The following is a 22,170-nucleotide window of genomic DNA, read 5'->3' on the forward strand; positions in this document are numbered from 1 at the left end:
TCCAGGTAGGTGGTGAGGGTGGAGCTGGTTATGCAGCTGGTGGATCTCCTCATGCAAGTTCTCATTGTACTCCTCGGCATTAGCTAGCTGCTGCTCTAGCTCTAGCTGTCGGGCCCTCAAAGTGTCCTCCTCGTGCCAGGCTTCATTCCTCTGTCCAAGCACATGGACTAGCATGCGCTCGCAGTTCCTGTGAGCAGTAGTCACCCTGTCCTTCTGCTCCCGTACTGCAAGCAGGTCCTGACTCAGCTCACTGTTCTTCTGGACTGCCTGGTCTCTCTCTCTGGTCACACGAGCCAACTCTGCCTGTAGCCTCTCAACCTCAGAGTCAAACTCACGCTGCAACTGACGCTTCTCATCCTGGACGGTGAGAAGAGACCCGGACAAGCGACCCAAACAACGCTCCAGGCCTCCATAGGTCTTCATCAACGCGTACATGGCACTCATAGCTGCACTGTCACTGTGCTGGTCCTCATCCGCACTCCTCTCTAGAGCATTCACCTCGGACTGATCCCACACCGAAGTGTAAGGGTCACCCCGGGGAAACACCCCAGCGAAGGCGTGGGCCAGCTCCTGTGGAAACCTCTCCATGAGGTCCCTCAAAACTGCGAAAGCTGCCCTGCTGGCACCGTGGAAAGGCGTGACACCTCGGGACTCGTACACCCAGCCGCCCCAAGCAGGGTCTCCTCCACTGGTAGGGACAACTGCCTCAACCCCCACCAGGGTCTCGTCACCAAGCGGCTCCTTATCCCAATAGTAGCGAGGCTCCCTTCCTTCGGGATACCCCATCGAACTGAGCACCCTCCAAAGCAAAGTGGGCATCCCAAACTCCTCTAGGAACTTGCTCTTATGTCACGAGCTCCTAGCTGCCAACGGACGGCGAGGGGCCCGCCCACCAGTGGACTTGCGAGCTGTGAGCCTAGTGCGTGCCATCTGCTGCAAATGGAATACCGTGGGTAAGAGCGAGGATTACCTTTAATTATTTTATTTAGAAATGGGACAGATTAAATTAAGGGGGAAGTAAGCAATGATATGAAATGAACATGATGCATGCACGAACTTACGATCTCACAAACTTTGAAACAAAGGTTAACACTAAGCGGTAGATGCGGTGGCATACAACGTTCTCTCATAACGTAACTAGCGTTCTAAGCGAGAACGTGGTTAGTGTACCTGCAGAAAACTCATTTCAGCCCACCCACAATATGATCATGCAGAGCAAGAATTTAAAACCATGCACTTCACCTACACAGACACCCGTCCATGCAGGTGACGTGCCACTACCCACATCATCGCCCTATTGACGGCATCGCCTCTCAGGACGGAATTCCCAGCATGCGGTACTGTTCCCAAGACACACCAACATGTGTGCCTGACACAGCACCTGACAACACTTCCCTAGACCGGCAGTGTATCCGATCATGCTCTCACAACTCCCACTTACCATGGCGTAGAGGAAGAATTGATCCATACATTACCACTCAAATGAATGGCACTCATACTATTGCACGCCGTATGAGCGACGAATTAAAAATATGATGCATTAACCCCCAAGTCAGTACTTAGCTAGCCACCTTAGAGTCCTTAACTGGGCATAAAGGATATGACCATGGCACACTAGATAGTTTTTCAAAACTTAGTTTAACACCTTGATCTTTATTAATTACTAAAATCTTTCACTAAACCGGTTTAGACTTTTGTTCAGAACGTGCTTATGAACAGTAACTCGCTAAACTTTGCTCCGATGCCAGCTGTAACAGAACCGACCAAATTATAAGAGATTAAGCCTAATAGTGACCATTTGCATAGTCGAACTATCACGCTTAAGCCCATATAATCCCGGTAGTCCGTGAAATCTCGAAGGATTTCAAACCACACATCACATATACAGCCAAGATCGTAATAAGTTTAGCGGTCGCCCTCCACAATCACATCCAGATTACAACATTCATAAATACCTCGGAGTGCTTAAAGTTATTACAAACCAAGTTCTTCAAGTAGCGGAAGCTTCATAGTTCGAAAATACAACACACACGATAAGTCTGATACAGTGCCATAGTTCGGTCATTCCCACAAAAGCAAAAGGAGAGACGGAGTGACCATCGCCCTTGGTCTAGTCATCACCCATAGCTGGGTACAGACAGAGGATGCAATACCCATAGTACATTTGACCATCTGCAAAACAACATGGGAATAGAACCCTGAGTACGAGAAGGTACTCAGCTAGACTTACCCGTCATAAACTTAAAATAAAGACTCATCAAGGATCATGAAGGCTATTTAGTGGGGTAGCTGACAACCATTTTGCAAAGACCGCAAGGTTTTATTATCCGAACCTACATAATTCTTTTTCTTCTTTTATTTGCTCAAGTTGAAAGTATCATTATCTATTATCTAGATTTGCTCTTGTGCTATTACAAGCAAATATGAGACTATGATAGTACCTCATCACAGCAGTCATAAACCCGTTTCATTATAACCCAAGTGTTCCATAGTCCTTACTACGAGGACGAAGCTCATGTCAAGTGCTCACTATCCAGGAGCGATGGCGATTCGAATCGATTTCTAACCAGCTGGCGAGGTATTCCCCACACAAACCACACTCACTGATCAAGTGAGCTACAGATCACCGTATTACACTATCCAGGACCAATTCGCGGGTTCGGCAGGCACCGCCGGTACCCGAGGACCGTTCCGGCGACCGAGGTATCCAAGGTATACCAAGGTTGCGCGCCGCGCCCTCGTCGTTCTCCTCAACCACCACCAATACAGCGCATGGCGGCTCGATTCCCGGCCCGGATAGTGTTCAGGCTTCGCGGTCGGAACGACTTATCCTTCCAGCTAAGTGTGGGGCATGCGTTCAACATGACAAGAGGGCCGTCAACGATCGGTCCTTAATCGACACAGGCAGGAGCACCATGGTCAACCCACCATGAGACCCTGCCCGGTCTCCAATTACATTCCACACTTGGATATTTCTTTCCCCAAGCAACCACTGCTTAAACAAGCAGGTATCCACCTATATCTCGCAGGTGACAGGACATCACCCGACTTCTACCGGACTAAGCAAGCTAAGCATAGACTCCGCGCCTATCTACATAGGACAAGGTAGATAACGAGTAGGGATAACAAGGAGTACATATGCAGCAACGGTATCAGGCAACTCCTATCACGTAATATGCAATATAGTAGAATAAGTATAGCACTTTATATAAGTTAGCGAGAATAGGGAGACTTAGAATGCTCCGGGGCTTGCCTTTCTCAAACGTGCTGGGTCGGTGATCCGGGCACTCTTGCAGTTCCTCTCCGGGCTCTTGTGCTTCCGGAGGTTCCTGCTCCTGAAGCTCCTCGGGTTCCTCGGGTCCCACTCCGTTCTCCTGCGAGCCTGTATGATGCATATATGCTCATGAGTGGAGTGCGAGATGCCCGAGTGGATGCTTATATGAGAGAGTACCAAAAAAAAGTCATGTTATGATGCATAGGTAATGCACTTGATCATGCTTATTACAAGGTAGTCAACATCATCCAAGAATAAACAATTGAATCAAACATCTATTACATTCTCTTCTATAATTATTTTTCAAATGACATCAGCAACCTACATGATGCTTCAAAGATACACCAAACCCAACTTAATCCATTCAACCCATATACACAACCATTCAAAATTTTCTTTATTCATTTCTAAGCCTATTAAAAATCACATGCAATTCTGTTCATCAATAAATTCCAGAAAAATTACAGGAGACTACTAGTTAATCACAAAGCCCACTGTAAATTTTTCATAATTTTTGGTTACTTATTTTGAACCACAAAAATCACAAGATTAAGTAATAGAGTAAGTATAATCACCCTACTATGATATAAGTGTTAAACAACAGATTTCATATTTTTACAATTTGTCTAATATCATAAGAAACACCCACAAAATTTTCCAAATTTATTGCATGATCCAATTAATTATTAAAAATCATAAACCACTGCCATGCAAGCATTTAAATTACCATAATTTCATTTATACACCAAATAATATGTGACAATATTTTCTTAGTGAGTAAACACACATGCAGAGCCAGCAAAACAAGTTTCACATTTTTCTGAGCCATATTCCATTTACTATGCATTTTCCAAGTTTAACAAAAACATGGATTAATTATACTTACACAGAAAAGTTATTCAAACATGACATGCAATCATACTAGGATATAGATCTGGAAATATGGAACACACTAAAATTTATTTCACCATTTTTGGAGCTATATTCATCAAGATATGGATTTTTGAACATTTAAATCATTTCCTGGAAATTATTTTTCTGAAAACAAATCAAATCCACCCCGAGATCTGCTAGGTGCACCCGGTGCAGTGCACCCGCGGCCGCTGACGAGCGGACCCGCCTGCCAGCAGGGCCCGCTGGTCAGAGCGCAGAGGGGGGAGGAGCTCCGGCGAGCCGGAGCTCACCGTCGGCGACCCCTTTCGGCGAATCAAGCGGCTCTACATGTTCTACGGATCACGGCGGACCTAGGGCACTCATTTGCGCGGCCTAAAACGGACCGGAGCAGGCTCGCCACCGGCCATGGCGGAGCGGCGGCGCTGCTCGTCGTCGGTACGGGACGCCGGCTCGGTAGAGCGTGGCTGGAGGGGCTTGCGAGCATCGCGGTGCCAAGGCGAACACGATGCGCCAACTACGCAGCACCGGAAGGCATGGAGACGCGCGGATCACGCGTGCGGCGGCGGAGCTCTCGCCGGAGAAGAAAGCGAGGGCGAGCGGGGCTCACCGTGCCTTACCGAGCGCTCCGACGAGCGTTTCGCAACGGCGGAGCGAAAGCGAAGCTCGGGGAAGAACTAATTGAAGAATGGCGCACGTACGGGGGAGGAACAGCCGAGGCGGAGCTCGGGCTCCAATGGCGACGGCGGCGCTCCGCGCGTGCGGGGCGAGGGCGAGAGAGCGAGAGAGAGAGAGCTGAGGGGCGCAAATGGGAGCGGTGGCGGAGGCGAGCGCGACCGGGGCGCTTTGGTGGCCGACCGGGGCGCGTCCTCGCTGCCGCATGCCCGCCACGCGGCGGCCGAGTCCTGCCGGCGCGCCACGGCGTCGCGGCGAGGCCGTCCGCGCGCGGACGCGGGCGCAAGCGCGGGGAAGGGGGAGGGGAGAGCGCGGGCGGGCCGAGCCGGCTTCGGCCAGTGGGCCAGAAGCGAGGCCGCGGCCTGCTAGCGCCCCCTTTTCCCTTTTCCATTTTTTTTTAAATTTCTTTTCTCAAATCCTCTTCCAAAAGCATTTTGACTATTTTCAAATCATTTTCACCATTTTCACCCAAAAGCAAAGTTGTTCCAAAACAAAAACTCTACCACTTTGTTTTAACAAGCAAAACCAAATTCCAAACAGAATTTGAATTACAAGTTAAAACTCAGTTCTAGGTTTTAATTAAGTTCTTTTTAGATATTTTTGTATAAATTCCATTTCTCAAATTCCATAGCTCCAAAAATTGCACAAAAATATTCTAAATGCTTCTCACACATAAATCAACCTAATTTGAATTTTTCACAATTTTAGGAGCAAGTATCATATTTTTAACATATTTAAAACACATGAAATAAAGCACATAAAATCATAATTTGCTCAAGAGTGTCATGCTCATGATGCTTATGCTTGATGAAATGCTTATGCAGGGCTTTGGTGAGACTAAGTGCATGCTTAACACCTAGGGTGTTACACTAATCTTCATAATTCTTATATACACAAGCCTAAAATAGCCCCGTCTTAAATGAATACAACCCTTATATTTCTCAGTGCAAATGAGTCATGAATATTCGACTCTTATGTTCTACAAATATGAAAGACGACGAGGATTATTGTTGATGGCTTGTCTTCATGTCGTGGATAGATAACTCCTCCTTGTTTCTTTCAGACTTCGCTGTTCAGCGAAGTGTGCTTGCAGTCTTCGCATATTTGTTGATCATCATATGAATCACGTGGCTTTGCTTATCAGGCAAAGTGATATTGAAAAGAAAAAAACATTAGTTGTCCCGTGGGCTGCGTTTGTGTGATGTCAAATCTCAACATATTTAGGCCTTGTTTATTTCCAAAAAGTACCCAAAAAAATTAAAATTCACAGTTACATCGAATCTTACGACATATGCATTAAGCATTAAATATAGATGAAAAATAAAAACTAATTACACAGTTTATCTGTAATTTGCACGATGAATCTTTTAAGACTATTTAGTTCATAATTGTATAATATTTATCAAATACAAACAAAAGTACTACAGTACCCAAAACAAAAAAAACTTGTCAACTGAACAAGACCTTAGGCTTGGTTTAGATCCAAAATATTTTGGAATTTTGACACAGTAGCATTTTCGTTTATATTTAACAATTATTGTCCAACCATAGAATAACTAGGCTAAAAAAATTCGCCTCGCAAATTATAGACAAATTGTGAAATTAGTTTTTTTTATCTAAATTTAATGCTCCATTCATATGCCGCAAGATTTGATGTGATGAAGAATCTTGAAAAGTTTTTGGATTTTGTGACTGTACTTAGGGGGTGTCTAGGTCCCCATAGAATCCAAAATGCAAAATGTCAACTACTTTGGAGTGGTGAAATACAAAATGCCAAAATTTTCAAGGTCATGTTTAGGCCTTGTTCAGTTGGTAAATTTTTTTGTTTCGGGTACTGTAACACTTTCGTTTATATTTGATAAATATTGTCTAATCATGAACTAATTAGGCTTAAAAGATTTGTCTCGTAAATTACAGGCAAACTGTGTAATTAGTTTTTGTTTTCATATATATTTAATGCTTCATGCATGTGTGGTAAGTTTCGATGTGATAGAGAATCTTGAAATTTTTTAGATACTTTTTGGAAACTAAACAAGGCCTAGATGTGAAAACTTTTTGAATTTCTCTACTCTAGCACTTTTGTTTGTTTGTGACAAATATTATACAATCATGGACTAATTAGGATCAAAAGATTCGTCTCGCGTTTTACAGCTAAACTGTGTAATTAATTTTTGTTTTCATCTATTTAATGCTTTATGCATGTGCCGTAAGATTTGATGTAACAAAGAATCTTGAAAACTTTTTGATTTTAGGGTGAACTAAACAAGGCCAATGCAGAATTTATTGCCCTTACGAAAGCCTCTTGAAGCTTTTTTTTTGTCTCTTAAGACCAAAATCTAAAATAAATAATAACTATTTTTTAAAAAAAAATTATACATTGTTTAGTTTTATTTTTTAAAATGATGAACCAAAACCTAAAACTTTTTAAAAAAACAAATATAGGCTGGTTCTACCACCAAGCCTGTTTCTCTTTTCTTTTCGGCCTTACTTTTTCTATCAGCTAGCAATGTTTTTCTTTTACAATAAATCAGCCAACACTAATTTCAGTCTGAGACCATTGACAACAGTCTGACCGCGGTACAGATTTAGGCCTCGTTTAGTTTGCAAAAATTTTGATTGTTGCCTACTGTAGTACTTTCGTTTTTATTTGACAAACATTGTCCAATCGCAGAGTAACTAGGTTCAAAAGATTCATCTCACAAATTATAGGTAAACTGTGCAATTAGTTTTTATTTTTGTTTATATTTAATGCTTCATATATACGACCAAAGATTCGATGTGACGGAAAATCTTAAAATTTTTTGCGAACTAAACAAGGCATTATTTTTTCCTACTATACGTAGAAGAAGAATATATAGCGAGGTTTGAAAATGCTTGGACCATTAGAACATTAGAACAGTAAAGTAACGTGACAGGGCAGCTTATCCTTCTTCTTCCCTGGCCACGGCCGCCAACAGCAGTCAACAGCGAATCCTTCATCCATCTTCTCCCTCGAGGCCTCTCCTCGACCAACCCCCCGTGACCTTCCCTCTCCCTCGCCCCAACCGCCCCCACCCACTCTTCTCCATGTGCTCCCTTCCTCCCTCCCGGCCTCATCATCCTCCCCCCCTTCCGCCTCCCATGTGCCGCCCCCATCTCCTCCCCCTCCTCCTCTTCGCCCTCCTCCTCCTCCTCCGCCCCACTCCGCTCGCCTCCCAACCGGCCGCCCCCTCTCCGGCGCCGCAATGCGCGCTCAACTTCACCGCGCTGCTCCCCTTCCTCGCGCCGCCGCTGCCGTCGGACGACGCCACCCGCTGCGCGGTCGCCACGCAGTCCGTCGCCTTCCTCCTCTCGCTCCACCTCGCGGCCACATCATCCTTCGTGCTCCCACCCGACGCCTCCTCCTGCCTGTCCCCTCTCCGCGCCACGCTCCCCTACCCGCTCCCGGCGTCAGGCTGCGGCCTCTCGGGCCTCGACGCCGTCCTCGCCTCCCCGGGCTGCGGCAACGTCTCCACGGTCGCCGATTTCGACGCGCTCGTCCCGCCCTCCTCGCGCCAGGACATCGACGCCAGCTGCGACCGCGACCTCTCCGCCGTCCCCGACTGCACCGCCTGCTCCACCGCGCTCAGCAAGGCTGCCGCGGCCTATCTCCTGGCTGTATTCCCGAACGCCACTGGGAATAACAACGTCACCGGGTGCGTGCAGTACCCCTCCATCTACGCCGGCGCCGAGGCTAGCCCACGCGGGCCCGCCGACCCGGCCACTGCCTACTGCCTCTTTCTACTCAAGGCGAACCCGCCTCAGTCCCACAGCTCCGGTACCGCCCCCTGGGTCTACGGCGTCGCGTTCGGCTCCCTCGCGGCAGTGCTGCTCCTCGCCGCAGCCGTGGGATGCTGCTTCGTCGTGAGGCGGAGGCAGGCGCGAGCTGCCGCTGCTGCACTGGCCGCAGACAGCAGGAGCAAGCGCTCTCAGGCCATGGAGTCCATCAGCGCCAGCACCACGCTCGTCAAGTTCACCTACGACGATATCAAGGCTGCCACCGATGGGTTCGCCAGGAAGAGCATTATCGGCCACGGTGGCTTTGGGAATGTCTACAAGGGGGTGCTGCGCGACGGTGCCGAGGTGGCAGTGAAGCGATTCAAGAACTGCTCCGCGGCTGGGGACGCCGCCTTTGCACATGAGGTGGAGGTGGTGGCCAGCGTGCGCCACGTCAACTTGGTCGCGCTGCGTGGGTACTGCATCGCCACCACACAGAGGGAAGGCCACCAGCGGATGATTGTTTGTGACCTGATGCACAATGGCAGCCTGTATGACCATCTGTTCGGTGCTGGAGAATGCCAGTTGCCGTGGCCGGTGAGGCAGAGGATTGCCATTGGTATGGCAAGAGGGCTGTCATACCTGCATCGTGGTGCACAGCCAGCCATTATTCACAGGGATATCAAAGCGAGCAACATCTTACTTGATGATGAGTTTGAGGCCAAGGTGGCTGATTTCGGACTGGCCAAGTTTGCGCCTGAGGGCATGACGCATGTGAGCACAAGGGTTGCCGGAACACTAGGTTATGTTGCCCCAGAGTATGCACTCTACGGCCAATTGACTGAGAAGAGCGATGTGTATAGCTTCGGTGTTGTGCTTCTTGAGCTTCTGAGTGGAAAGAAGGCGTTCATTTCTCTCAGTGAGGGACAGAGCTTTGTGCTCACTGATTGGGCTTGGTCTTTGGTGCGAAGGGGGAGGACAGCGGAGGTGATCCAAGAGGGAATGGTTGATCCTGGTCCAACTAAGGTGATGGAGAAGTATGTGCTTGTTGGTGCGCTTTGCACACATCCCCAGCTGCATGCAAGACCGACAATGGAGCAGGCCCTGAAGATACTCGAGGCTGATTCAGTACCAAGTCCTTTGATTATTCCTGAGAGGCCAATCCCTGTTGTTGCAAACCTGGCTGAGATTGAGAGGTCAGCCAGCAGCAGTGGATCAGGTCAGCTGTTTAGCCCCTCTGGTTTCCGATCTTTTATTCATGCAAATGTGGATGCTGCTGTGGTGTCTCCAAATGAAACATGACCGTTTACTTAGACAATTAGTGAAATGATATCACTAGAATTCACTGTGTACCATATTTGTTTTTGTTTGCTCGATTTTGTTTCATTGGCTTACAAACTCCTGGCAAATATTGTATAGCAATTTACAGTTTTGCTCTGACACAAAATTTGATATTCTTGGGTGACAGGTGAATTCATTGAACATTTTTAGTGATATTTCCATTGCTACATATTGATCTTTCCAATATGCAGTAACTGTTCATCAGGATGTTGAAGACTCATAGTTCCATATATAGGTCATATCATTTGGTCGGAAGAGCATGACAATCTTTTTGATAGAAGATTTCATCAGCTTCTGTATTTTATGGCATAAGGATAGGTGGAAACATAAACCCATATTCATTATTACTATGTCTGTTAAATTGTTTTTAGCAGTCTCAAGGTTTTATGTCAGTTATTAGCCTCAGACGTAACTTAGATTGGCAAGAAAAATGCCGAAGGATAAGCTTTTGGATCTGAGCGCTTTATTATTAACAACACGAACATTCTCTGATGTAAGGTTTTGTAACACAAATCTCTGATGCATGTATATGCACTAAGATAAATAAATTAACCAAACCAAAGTAGAAACATCAGAATTGATATTATCATTATTGTTTACTCCCTCTGTCCCTAAATATTTGTCGTTTGCGCTTCCTGAGAAATAATTATTGTACATAATTAGTATCGTTGGAAAGATCTTTGAATCTATTTTTTTTTAATAAATTTATTTGGAGATACAAATATTGCAAATTTTCTACAAATCGAGTCAAACTTATGTCACACACACCAACAACGACAGATATTTAGGGACGGAGGTAGTATATATCAATTTAAGCAATGGCATAATCACTAGAGACATCATGATACATTACTAATGTAGTAGTCAAAATATTGTTGTAGTAGTTATTTTAGATTGGAAAGCTAAGTAATACTTGATAAATGCAATGTAAGGCAGACATATCTTAATCTTAACTGTAATGTATATATAAACCATACCTGTTGTTTAGATACAACTGTGTTTCAGTGACAACAAACTAGATGCAATAACATTTTTTTAATGTGACCAGCAACACTGAAATCCAATAAAACTTCCGTTGCTTTCTTAAGGACATTTTTCCCTCTACAAACCAGCTGAGGTTCACGCGATCTGAGGGCATCCACGTCAGCGTATTTTTGTCTACCGTGCGCTCCTGTTTTAACAGTCCTTGTTTACCCACCGTTCATACACTCTACGGGATATTTTGTCCAACTAGGTTCATATTTCTTGCATCTATGTCCACCTTCTTTACTGTCGGCGGTCAACAAAGCATATACTGGCTTACAGTGGTTCAATCATTTGCTAGAGTTCGCGCTCTTCTGATATCTAGGTGAGTGTGTTCTCCTTTTCCTTTATTTTATATTCTTGACTGTTGCATTTTATAGCTCTCGTCTTTGTGCGCAGGATTAACTTCTTCGTCTACGGAGATTGATAGTTCCTACTTACTTACATAAATGTCATCTTCTTTCTTTACTCATTTCCTTCCCACCTTCTCCCTCTCTGCCTTCTTGTACCCTAGCTGAAGGCAATGTGTCTGACAGGCTGATCTTCATCTCTTTCTTTTTTATTCCTTACAAGAAGGATTCTCCCTGGCTATTTTTACTGTTTTGCCTATGGAGATTCCTGTCTTCAAATTTTTCATGTTTTTATTTGCCCTCCTTACCTGCATAGCGGTGCTAATTGATTTGTGCATGCTTTGTTGCTCTATTGTAGTTTTCTGCTTCTTCCCTGTTCCCACAATTCTGTTTCACCTCTCATCATTCTCCTTTCTTTATTTTCAGCCATGGAAAACAAAGCATTGTCATGGTTGCTTACATCATTGTTTCCCACTTTAACATGCACTCTGTGTTTTCTTTCTGTTTCCTTTATTGTTGCTCTGCATTTGTAGTCGAAAAAATGTACAGAGGCATCCCTTTCCATTGTCGCTGCTATTTCTGCTGCTGCAGTTTTCTGGCAGGTTGCCATGGCAGGGATACCAGGTATCTTATACTGTCTAATATTTTAATCTTTTTCTCCACCTTTGCGACATATATCCTCAGCCTTTCAAGCAGTTTCCTGAGACTGATGTCAACATGAAGTTTGATGAAGACCCAAACTATTCCAAGTTGATTTCTTTGTTTGATAGTTTAATTGGACCAAACACTTCCATGAGACCAATCAATACTGATGGAACCCAAAAGGTTCTTTTTCAGGCATCACATACTTCATGGGCGAGTTTAAGTGAAACGATCCTTTAAAATCTAGATATAGTTTGCTTATGCATTCTTGTTTGTGGGCACGTTCACCCTGCAAGTAGGGCAGAAGCATATAAGGTGGCTTAATGATGATGATGATCATGTAAAAAAGAAGATTCGGCTAGGTGCCAGTGGATTTCAGTATACAATTCATGGTCACCAATGAAGCAGAGGTTAATGTTAATTCTTGAGCTCATTTTCTTTTGTAGACTGCTACTATCTATATCATGTTTCAACTATCCATGCATAGTTATATTATTATAGTGCGCTCTATATTGTTCTTTCTTTTAAAAGCGAGTTCCCATTTTTTACTTTGTATATAAAAATCTGATGCAGCAAACAAACCAAGTTAATGTTATGGCAAGACTGGCTCATAATTTCTACTAGGTTAACTGAAATTTTAATGGAAAATTTAATTCAGTTCCTTGAGAACCAAAGATAATCTATAATACCTTCTGTTGTTTTTAAGATTCATGTATGCACCACCATCCTTTATGTGTATTTTGTTAGTGTAAAAGTCTGATTAACTTCTGCCCTTGATAGGTACCAGTATGATGTGGCTGACGCAAGTTAGCCACCTGCGGTTTATATTGGTTATCGATCGATGTTCTGAATTCACTCATATGTCTGGGCACTCAGTTGGGATTTCTGCAACCTCTTGCAATGGAGCGTGTGCAGCACTGTATCTGTCTATGCTGATGATGTTGTCATGTTTTTACAGCCAAACACTAATGATCTTAACCTCATCAAGGAGCTGCTGGATTTTTTTTTGGTCAGGTCTCTGTATTAGTGACCAATATTGCCAAGAGCTCAGTATCTCCAACTCAATGTTCAGATGATGATTGGGTACTGGTTTCCAACATTCTATCTTGTGAAATCAAGGATTTTCCTTGCACTTAACTTGGTCTTCCTTTGAGCACCCAAAAAACCAGCAAAGCGGATTGGTTAAAACTGGTTGACAAGGTGGCTGATAAGTGATAACCTCCCAAAATGGAAAGATTCTCTATGAATCGGTCAGGAAAAAGCGAATGGTGGAAATTGTCTGGTTTCCTGGATTCGACTCAAAATGCCACGACAACATGGAGGGCTTGGTGTTCATGATCTGGAGTACTCAGGATGGTCTCTCCGCATTAGGTGGCTTTGGCTTGACAAGACAGATAGTTCTTGGCCTTGGGCTGGATTATCTATTCAAATCCCTCAAAATGCTCAGGCCCTTTTCAAGGCTGTGGCGGAATCCATAGTTGGTAATGGGGAACACATCCTGTTCTGGTCTGATAGGTAGTTGGGAGGAAATACAGTTTCTGAGATGGCACCTAATCTGTTAAAAACAATTGCTAAGAGAGTCAAAACAGCACACAGTAGCACAGGCTTTGGAGAACCCCCCATGGGTCTCAGATATTAAATGTACACTCTCTGTCCCAGTCCTGAGACACTATCTCCTGCTATGGGATTTGGTTGATAATATCTTGCTGCAAGAGGGTGTTGAAGATCAGCACCAATGGAAGCTCACCAGGTCTGGTATTTATTCTAGCAAATCAGCCTATAATGCTTACTTTCATGGCTCCATTCGCTTTGCTCCATGGAAAATAATTTGGCAGAGCTGGGCTCCTCAAAGCTGCAAGTTCTTCATCTGGCTTGCAATCAACAACAGATGTTTGAACTGTGATCATCTAGCAAAGAGAGGAGTCCCTCATGCAGCGACCTGTCCTCTTTGCGATCAGGCAGGAGCGTCCAGCCAGCACTTTGATCTGTTGCATCTTCACTTGGTCTTGTTTACTATTCTTCAGAGATTGGGGTTGAGCTCCATCAGCCTGGTTTCTACTAGCAATTTTTCATGTTGGAATGTTATTGGTGGTACCGGGCAATCAATGACGTACATAAGGAGATGAAAAAAGGGCTTAATACTCTAATTTCCGTGGCGACCTGGGAAATTTGGAATCACGGGAATGAGTGTGTTTTTAATGGTGCAAGTCCAAGCATCACAATTTTATCTCAGACAATCACAAATAAATGCATCCTATGGTGCTCTGCTTGTGCAGGACTCCAGGAGTAGATCGCTTGTTATTAGAGCATCTCTAGCAAAATTCGTTTCCTAAATCTTGTTTGCTAACTCCCAGAATAATATGGAGAGGGAAAAAAATATCATCTTCAATAATTTGGTAAATTTTGTTTCTAAAAATCTCAAGCCTCACTAAGCAAACGAAGAGTCTCGCTAAACGAACGAAGAGCTCCGTTGAGCATCCGTTGAGCATGAGGAGAAAGATCGATGCTAAACACGGAGCTCGCATACATATTTGCGCGCTAGACAGGGAGATATGTCAAGTTAGAAAATATGGAAAATTTATATGTTAAACTATAGGACAGGGTTTTTTCTTATTTTACTAAAAAAATTATGGATGAGAAGTCATTTGTCAAACAGTTGGTGATGCTACTTAATAACCTTTTTGTTAGTACCCTATTGCTTTTCCCATAGTCACAGTTTTGTTAGTTGTGGAAGGCTAGCTGCTCCGGTTTAACGGCAGCCTCAATGCTAGAAATTACATATAGTTTTTATATCTATTAATTTTTATAGACACTGCATATAGAAATCATAGTCATATGGATAGTTTCTACGTAATAATTTTTTATCCAATCATATTCATTCTCTCGTAATTTTTAACTAATCATATCACTCCAACAAGCCTGCACTTTAACTCATATTAAGCCTGCACTTTAACTCATATTGACATGTAAAAGGGAAACCCAAAGCTGTTCGGTAGCAAAAGCAATCTATCCATGTGTCCAGGTTGAGCGCAGAATTCATACATGCGTCAGCCAGAACTCCTAACTAATGACCCGTAACCGATCAATCAAACACAGCAAGCTTCTGGTACTCCTCACCGGCGATGGCTGCCTTCATTACGGCCTCCGAGTTCACCACGCCATTCTGCAGGAAAAGCTTGACCAAGTTCTTGGAGAAGCCGCTCACCATCGCGACTCCGGGCTGCGTTGACGTCACTGGCGTCGACTTTGAGTCCCTCAGGTTCCAGAACACGATCTGAGGCACCGCGTCGCCGTACCCGGCGCCATTGAACTTGCGGCAGATGGCCTGGTAGTCCGTCTCCCAAGGACGAGCAGACGCCTCGTCGAACTCCATGTCGCTGAACACGAAGACGGTCCTGATCATCTTCTCCTTGGGCAGCCGACCGTCCACCGCCGTGCGTAGGATGCGGTCGAAGACCGCCTGGAAGTTGGTGCTCATGTCCCAATCCATGCGCTCGATGAAGCTCATCTTCTCGACGAGGGTCTTGCCCTCAATCTTGTGGATCTGGGGAGTCGTGCTGAACGTGATCACCCTGCCCGCCCATGGCTTCTCGCTGAGCTCAGAGATGAGCAGACCCAGCGCCACGCACACCTCCATCGGCGTGCCGTTCATGCTCCCGGAAACGTCGCAGACTGCGATGCAGTTGCTCAGAGACCCCTTCTTGCGGAGGTCCTCCACCATCCGGCGCCACTGCAGCTCCGACACGTCGTCGGCCTGGCCACGAAACGCGGCGGCGGCGATCTCGTGGGGCAGGACCGCGCCAGCCGCGATCTTGGCCTTGCCAGCCTCAACGTCCTCGAGGTACTTGTCGAAGCGCGCTTCGTCGTGCTTCTTGAACAGGGCCTTGTAGCGCCTCATGGCCACCGACGCCACGCGGGTGTAGGGCAGCTCGGACCACCGCTGTGCGCTCATGTACACCTCCGGGAGCTCCAGGACCTTCCGCAACGGCACCAGCACCTCGCGGCGGAGACGGTGGAGCACCCGGTACGCGTAGTGCTCCTCTGACAGGTCAGAGTAGTCGGGGCTGGAGTCGCGCGGGAAGAGGCGGCGCGCGATGGCCTCGCAGAGCAGCGTCGTCCGGTCGAACGACGATCCGGGCGTGGGGCACCACTTGGCGGCGAGCCCGATCTTCGTCTTCCTGCCACCGGGTGCTAGCTGCTCGAGGTCGGAGGCGAGGAGGTCGGCGAAGAACTGCGCGACGCAGTCCAAGAGGAAGCGGTAGGCGCCATTGCCGTAGTACGTCTCAAGCGATTGCACGGCGAGCTTGGCCGCCTTCCGCACCTCCTTCGTCATGGGGATCTCCTTCGCGGCCGCCACATCCGTCGCCGACTCCTCTGTCTCCATAGGCGCCGCCGCCGCCGCCGCGGCAGGAACCACGTCTCCCGACTCGCTGCTTCGCTTGGGCTCCGGCGCATCGCTTTCGCCGTGCGCGCGCTTCTTTCCGGCCAGCCTGGCGGCGCGGGCCTCCGCGACCTTGCGTCTGATCTTCTGGGTTTCCGCCTTGGCCTTGTAGAGCGTGCGCGTGTCGGCGCCGTGGATGAGGCGGTAGAGCAGCTCGGGGAAGTCCTTGAGGTAGCCGAACTCGGCGAGCGCGGGGAGGTTACAGGCGAGCGTCTTGGGATGGCGCTCGTGCATCCAGAGCGCGGCGGCGTAGAAGCCCTCCCTGTCGGACTTGCCCGTGCCGCGCACGCCGCGGAGGTTGGCGACGAGCTTGAGCGCGGTGAGCGGGTCGTGCGCCCACGCAACGGTGACGAGCTCGCGCACGCGCTGCGCCGGCGTGTCGGGGACCACCTGGAAGAAGAGGTCGAGGCAGGGGTTGCCGGAACTCGCGTAGGTGGCCGAGTTGTTCTCCGTCCGCGCCATGCGGGGTCCCCCCTTGGCGGCATCAGAACCGGCTGCTGGAGCGTCGTCCTCGTTGTTGAAGCAGGCGTCGAGCAGGTCGAGGAACGGGTGCGAAGCGGGCGGGGCCTCCGCAGCCGTAGCGGCGGGCGGTGGCGACGGGCGTGCCCCGCGGATGACGGGAGGGCCGAGGAGGATGGCGGCCATGGCCGAGAGATTGGTCCGGATCTGATCTGTTTCTGCTACTAGGATTTATTAGGGTGAAGCTTAGCAACACGAAGGCGACGAGATTGATTCGAGAGGATTTGGGGTTTCGATCGATCGGTGATCGGCTCTGCTATATAGAACCGGATGGCGGCGCGTTTCCTTGCGCCGTACGACGTGGCCCACCAGACCTGTAGGAAGGATAATCGGTCACGAGGCCATCGACCCGAACCTGAGTCGGTCGCGGGCCCCGCCCGTCCCTGGCGCCGAGTGGCTGCTGGTTCTCGCGCGGGAACGGGAACCTGGTGGCCGCGGCGTTGCCCTTCTTGGGCGACGACGTCGGCGTGGTGGGCGCCGTGGGACTTCTTCGTCCTCCCCGTCGTCATGTAGACATGTACAGCGCGTGACGCTCGCCCGTGTGTGTGCCTGACCAACGTCGCGCATCATGGTCGTGTTAGCTTCACCGGCGTCGGTGTCATCGGCGGCGCCGTACGTGTGGCGTCCGTGCCGAAGCTCAAGCGCTCGATGCGCTGGCAAGTCCAAGCTCTTCAGTGACAACGTCGTGGACGACTGATGACAGATGATTAGTGCTATGCTAGCAAGAACAACGACGTTACCAATGCAAGCTGCCCTTGTGTTCATCAAATTTCGTCGGCGCTCTCGCGCTACGAGTCCGACGAGGCCTTTCCGCTTCCTCTACGACCGCGTGAGTGGCTGAGATGTTCGCCGAGATGCTCAAGTCCGACGTCGAGCACCTGCGCGTCGGCGACACCACCACCACCGTGCGACCCTGCTCTGCGTGGCCATTGCCCGCCGCGTATTCCCGCGAGTCCAGCCACGAGTACCTCAAACATCTCGGAACAAGCACTACGCGTACCGCGTCCTTGACCGGCCGGCTCCGCCGCGAGGTGCTGGTGCCGCTGCGCAAGGCGCTCGAGCTCCCGGAGGTGTACATGTGCACGTGCAGGTTTGGAGAGCTGCCGGCCGTACGCGCGGGTGGCGTCGCTGGCGATGAACAAGTACAAGGAGGTGTTCCAGAAGCACGACAAGCACCGCGTGGCCGCCGGCTTCTTCGACGAGGTGCGCACCGGTCGCGCCAGGATGCCCGCGGACGCGGTGCTGCCGCACGAGCTGATCCTGCAGGGCGTCTTCAGCAAGATCCTGCAGCTGGCGGTGGCCGGCGGGCTGTTTAATAATGACAGGTAAACCGAGAAAGTTGAGATCTGCTATTTGGAAGGACATGGATCCCATCTATCAGGATGGTAAAGTCATACAAGGTCGATGTAAGCACTGCTATGAGGTATTTGCTGCTGCCCGTACTTCAGGGACTAGCCATATGCGTAGACATTTGGAAAATTGTGAGCCAAGACTTAAGATGCATGATTTAGTTGAAAAGTTACAGTCAGTCTCAACCGAGTCAGCTGTTCTCACTAATTGGAGATTTGATCCTAAACTGACTCGATGTGAGCTTGTTCGTTTGATTGTACTACATGAGCTGCCTTTCTCTTTTGTTGAGTATGACGGATTTCGTAGGTATTCAGCTAGCTTAAATCCACTTGCAGAAACCGTATCTAGGACAACAATTAAGGAAAACATCTTAGAAGCCTATAAGAACCACCGAACTGCGTTGAAAGAAATGTTTGAGAACTGTAATTTCAGATTCTCATTGACAGCAGATTTGTGGACTTCCAATCAAAACATAGGCTACATGTGTGTCACTTGCCATTATATAGATGATGATTGGAAAGTTCAGAAAAGGATAATCAAATTTTGTGTGGTAAAAACACCACATGATGGTTTTAATCTTTATACTTCAATGTTGAGGACTATTCGGTTTTACAATATTGAGGACAAGTTATTTAGCATAACATTGGACAATGCAACTTCAAACAATACAATGATGGATATCTTGAAAGCAAATTTGTTAAAGATGGATCTGTTGCATTGTGATGGTGATCTATTTCATGTTAGATGTGCTGCCCATGTGATTAACCTCATTGTTAAAGATGGCCTTCAAGCAATTGATGGTGTCATCAATAACATAAGAGAGAGTGTGAAATATATTCGAGGTTCTCAGTCCAGAAAAGAAAAGTTTGAGGATATAATTGAGGAACTAGGAATTAGATGTCGAAGTGCACCCCAAATTGATGTAGCAAATCGTTGGAACTCCACTTATGATATGATACAGTCTGCAATGCCGTTCAAAGATGCATTTCTTGAGTTAAAGGTGAAAGATAGCAACTATACGTACTGCCCCTCGTCTCAGGACTGGCAAAGGGCTAATGCAGTATGCAAGTTGTTAAAGGTATTCAAGAAAGCTACGAAAGTGGTCTCCGGTTCAACATACCCAACGTCGAACCTCTATTTTCATCAAATCTGGAGTGTGAGACAAGTTTTAGAAGAGGAAGCATTTAGTCCAAATGAAACCATTGCAGCCATGGTTTTAGAAATGCAAGCAAAATTTGATAAGTATTGGATGATTTCATACTTGACAAACTGTGTACCAGTTGTACTTGATCCACGTTTCAAGTTTGGCTTCATTGAGTTTCGCTTGAAGCAAGCATTTGGGCAGCATGGAAGTGTCCATCACCTTGATAAAGTGGATCAAGCTATTAGAGGACTGTTCAATGCCTATGCTACTCAAATGGGAGGTTCTTCTCACGTGGAGACCCATGGAGATGATATGACATCTGTAGATAAAGGTCACTCTTGGTCTGATTGGAGCGAGCACATAAGTGCCAAAAGAAACCATGCAAACAGTGAGTATGATAGGTACCTGCGTGATGATTTGTTCCCATGCGATGATGACAGTTTTGACATTCTAAACTGGTGGAAAATGCATGCTTCTAAGTATCCAACATTGGCTGCCATGGCCCGTGACATCTTGGCTGTTACTGCTTCTACTGTACCATCTGAGTCAGCTTTTAGCACCGGCGGTCGTATTATCAATGATCACAGGACCAGACTTGCAGGCAGCACAGTTGAAGCTCTATTATGTTTTCAAGACTGGCTTCGAGCAGCTGGTATGCAATGCTTTTAATTTCCTTTGATTATATCTCTATTTCATGTAACATATCATTTGATGGTGCATATATCTAATACTTGTAACATATATCAATTTATAATTGCAGGATCTTCTTATTTAGACATCATATCAATTGACAACTTCGATAGCAGCTCCAATGAGTTATATCAGTAGTACATGTCTGGTAAGGTACTGTTTATTTATTTTCTTGGAGCTACTGATTTTAGTTGATTTTGATGCATTTGTTTAGCCTTTACTGATTTTACTTGTAAATACTCCATTTGATCTAGATACTATAATCTAGTGTGCGCTGCACAGAGCATGAAAAGAGGCTCATCAAGGGAGCAAGTAACCTTCTTACAGTAGACCACATGGCACTTGAACTGCTGCCTGCGTGAGCCGGTGAGGCTATCTGCAGTCCAATCCGGCACATTTTAGGTTGACTTGGCTGCACTGTAAGAAGGCCTAAATTTATCTGCATATATGCTACTTGTAGTCTGCAACAAATTCGCACCTAAGCTGAACATTGCCATCCCTAGCCCTCCATCTGAAAGTATTCTTATGTTATGCCGTAGCACAAGATGACTTTTTGCATCCCAAATTAACAACGTAAACTCAGTTCATAAACTCGTGTTCGTACCTACCTGAAGCTGATTAGGCTTGCATACATGTTGGGATTTGCCACTAGCTTCTTACCGACCACCAGTAAAAATTGAAAAGCACCATAATTTTGAGATGTTCGAGCTTATTTTTTTCAGAGTTTAAAACTGGAAGCAAGATGCTGGAGCTCAGTGGGGTGACGACGGTGAGATTGGAATAAAACTGCTGAAGTCTGACATGTTATCTTACTGCTGAATACATGTTATCTCTATAATTTTGAGATGTGTTCATCTTGCGGAGAGAATTGATGCCCCGGAGAAATGCAACTTTTATGTCTAGTTCATTCCACAAGCCTTTTTGAGCAAGTGAAAGAGTAATTTAATTTATGTTCAGCTATGTACTTATTCTTTCTGAGTAATTTATGTATTGTGGCTTCCAGATGTAAAAATATAGTCATTTTACACTTATTCCTGCAGAGTGATTATATTTAGTACTAACATGCTTTTTGTATGATTTGGTGATATTTGAGCAGTTCATTATTTTGGTGTTAATTTGGTGCTATCGCTCTCTCCTTTTTTTTTTTAAAAAAAACTTGTGGGTCCTGCTAGGCCTTGCAGGTTTAGCCACTGGGCCTAGTGGGCTGTTGCGGCAGCAAGCTTGCAGCAAGCGGACACCCGCAATGCCTGCAAAGTATGCTTGCGGCAAGGTGTGGCGGTTTGCAGGTATCTGCAGACCGGCCCACTTGCATTCTGAGAGCCTGTGCAGGGACAGGATGGTGAAGAGGGTGTTTGTGCTGAGCGACATGGACTTCGACGGGTGGACGACGGGCACCGCGTCCATGTGGAAGACGGAGTACCAGGGCTGGGCATGAGGGCATCTGCGACAAGTTCGCCGCCGAGGGCTTCACGGTGCCGCAGGTGGTGTTCTGGAACGGTGGGGACCTCCAAGGCGTCCACGCCGGTCCCGGTGGTGGCGGCGCAAGAGGGCACGGCACTGGTGAGCGGCTACTCCAAGAACCTGGTGAGACTCTTCCTGGAGGCGGATGGCGAGCTAACGCCGGCGGCCGTCGTGGCAGATGCCATCTCTGGCCCGGAGTATGAGGCGCTAGTCGCTAGAGGTGTTCGACTACTTCTTTTTCGTGCGCATGTGTTCGTGATCGACTGCAGTTTTTGCTGAGGGGGTGTTTAGGCTTGTTTAGTTTTCAAAAATTTTGCAAAATTTTTCAGATTTCCCATTATATCAAGGCCTTGTTTAGTTCACCCTGAAAATCAAAAAGTTTTCAAGATTCCCCGTCACATCCAATCTTTCGACACATGCATGAAGCATTAAATATAGAAAAAAAAATAAAAACTAATTGCACAGTTTACCTGTAAATCACAAGACGAATCTTTTGATCCTAGTTAGTTTATAATTAGACAATATTTGCCACAAACAAACGAAAGTGCTACAGTAGCGAAATCCAAAATCTTTTCGCATCTAAACAAGACCAAAATCTTTAGACGTATGCATGGAGTATTAAATATAGATGAAA

At 46.7% G+C, this 22,170-nt stretch overlaps 3 protein-coding genes across 4 annotated transcripts; 2 read left to right on the forward strand and 1 right to left on the reverse strand.

The window, feature by feature from the left end:
• Nucleotides 7,790-14,323, forward strand: LOC8069933 (probable LRR receptor-like serine/threonine-protein kinase RKF3). 2 transcript variants are annotated; one of them, XM_002451439.2, is made up of 3 exons: nucleotides 7,790-11,264; nucleotides 11,339-12,341; nucleotides 12,712-14,323. In XM_002451439.2, exon 1 carries the CDS (start codon nucleotides 7,907-7,909, stop codon nucleotides 9,875-9,877), a length of 1,971 nt encoding a protein of 656 aa, XP_002451484.2. In that variant the 5' UTR covers nucleotides 7,790-7,906; the 3' UTR covers nucleotides 9,878-11,264; nucleotides 11,339-12,341; nucleotides 12,712-14,323. The 2 variants fall into 2 exon arrangements, with proteins under 2 accessions (XP_002451484.2, XP_021315738.1); XM_021460063.1 differs by having other exon boundaries at nucleotides 7,790-12,341.
• On the reverse strand, nucleotides 14,772-17,119 carry LOC8057517. The gene has a single exon (XM_002453219.2). It carries the CDS (start codon nucleotides 17,015-17,017, stop codon nucleotides 15,014-15,016), a length of 2,004 nt encoding a protein of 667 aa, XP_002453264.1. The 5' UTR covers nucleotides 17,018-17,119; the 3' UTR covers nucleotides 14,772-15,013.
• LOC8069934 (zinc finger BED domain-containing protein RICESLEEPER 2) lies at nucleotides 17,734-20,213 on the forward strand. The gene is made up of 4 exons (XM_021458938.1): nucleotides 17,734-17,887; nucleotides 17,982-18,216; nucleotides 18,986-20,037; nucleotides 20,146-20,213. The coding sequence occupies exons 1-4, from the start codon at nucleotides 17,734-17,736 to the stop codon at nucleotides 20,211-20,213; spliced, it is 1,509 nt and encodes a 502-aa protein (XP_021314613.1).

The sequence above is a fragment of the Sorghum bicolor genome, chromosome 4 (assembly GCF_000003195.3).
Source record: "Sorghum bicolor cultivar BTx623 chromosome 4, Sorghum_bicolor_NCBIv3, whole genome shotgun sequence".
In the NCBI taxonomy this organism is placed as follows: domain Eukaryota; kingdom Viridiplantae; phylum Streptophyta; class Magnoliopsida; order Poales; family Poaceae; genus Sorghum; species Sorghum bicolor.

What these genes read in the sequence shown, in the direction of transcription:
- LOC8069933 (XM_021460063.1), top strand. Translation starts at nt 7,907, where the DNA reads ATGTGCTCCCTTCCTCCCTCCCGGCCTCATCATCCTCCCCCCCTTCCG.
- LOC8057517 (XM_002453219.2), bottom strand. Translation starts at nt 17,017, where the DNA reads ATGGCCGCCATCCTCCTCGGCCCTCCCGTCATCCGCGGGGCACGCCCG.
- LOC8069934 (XM_021458938.1), top strand. Translation starts at nt 17,734, where the DNA reads ATGTTCGCCGAGATGCTCAAGTCCGACGTCGAGCACCTGCGCGTCGGC. An exon ending in TCTCGGAACAAGCACTACGC is followed by an intron (nt 17,888 to 17,981) that starts GTACCGCGTCCT and finishes GTGCACGTGCAG; the next exon opens with GTTTGGAGAGCTGCCGGCCG. An exon ending in GGGCTGTTTAATAATGACAG is followed by an intron (nt 18,217 to 18,985) that starts GTAAACCGAGAA and finishes ATTTCATGTTAG; the next exon opens with ATGTGCTGCCCATGTGATTA.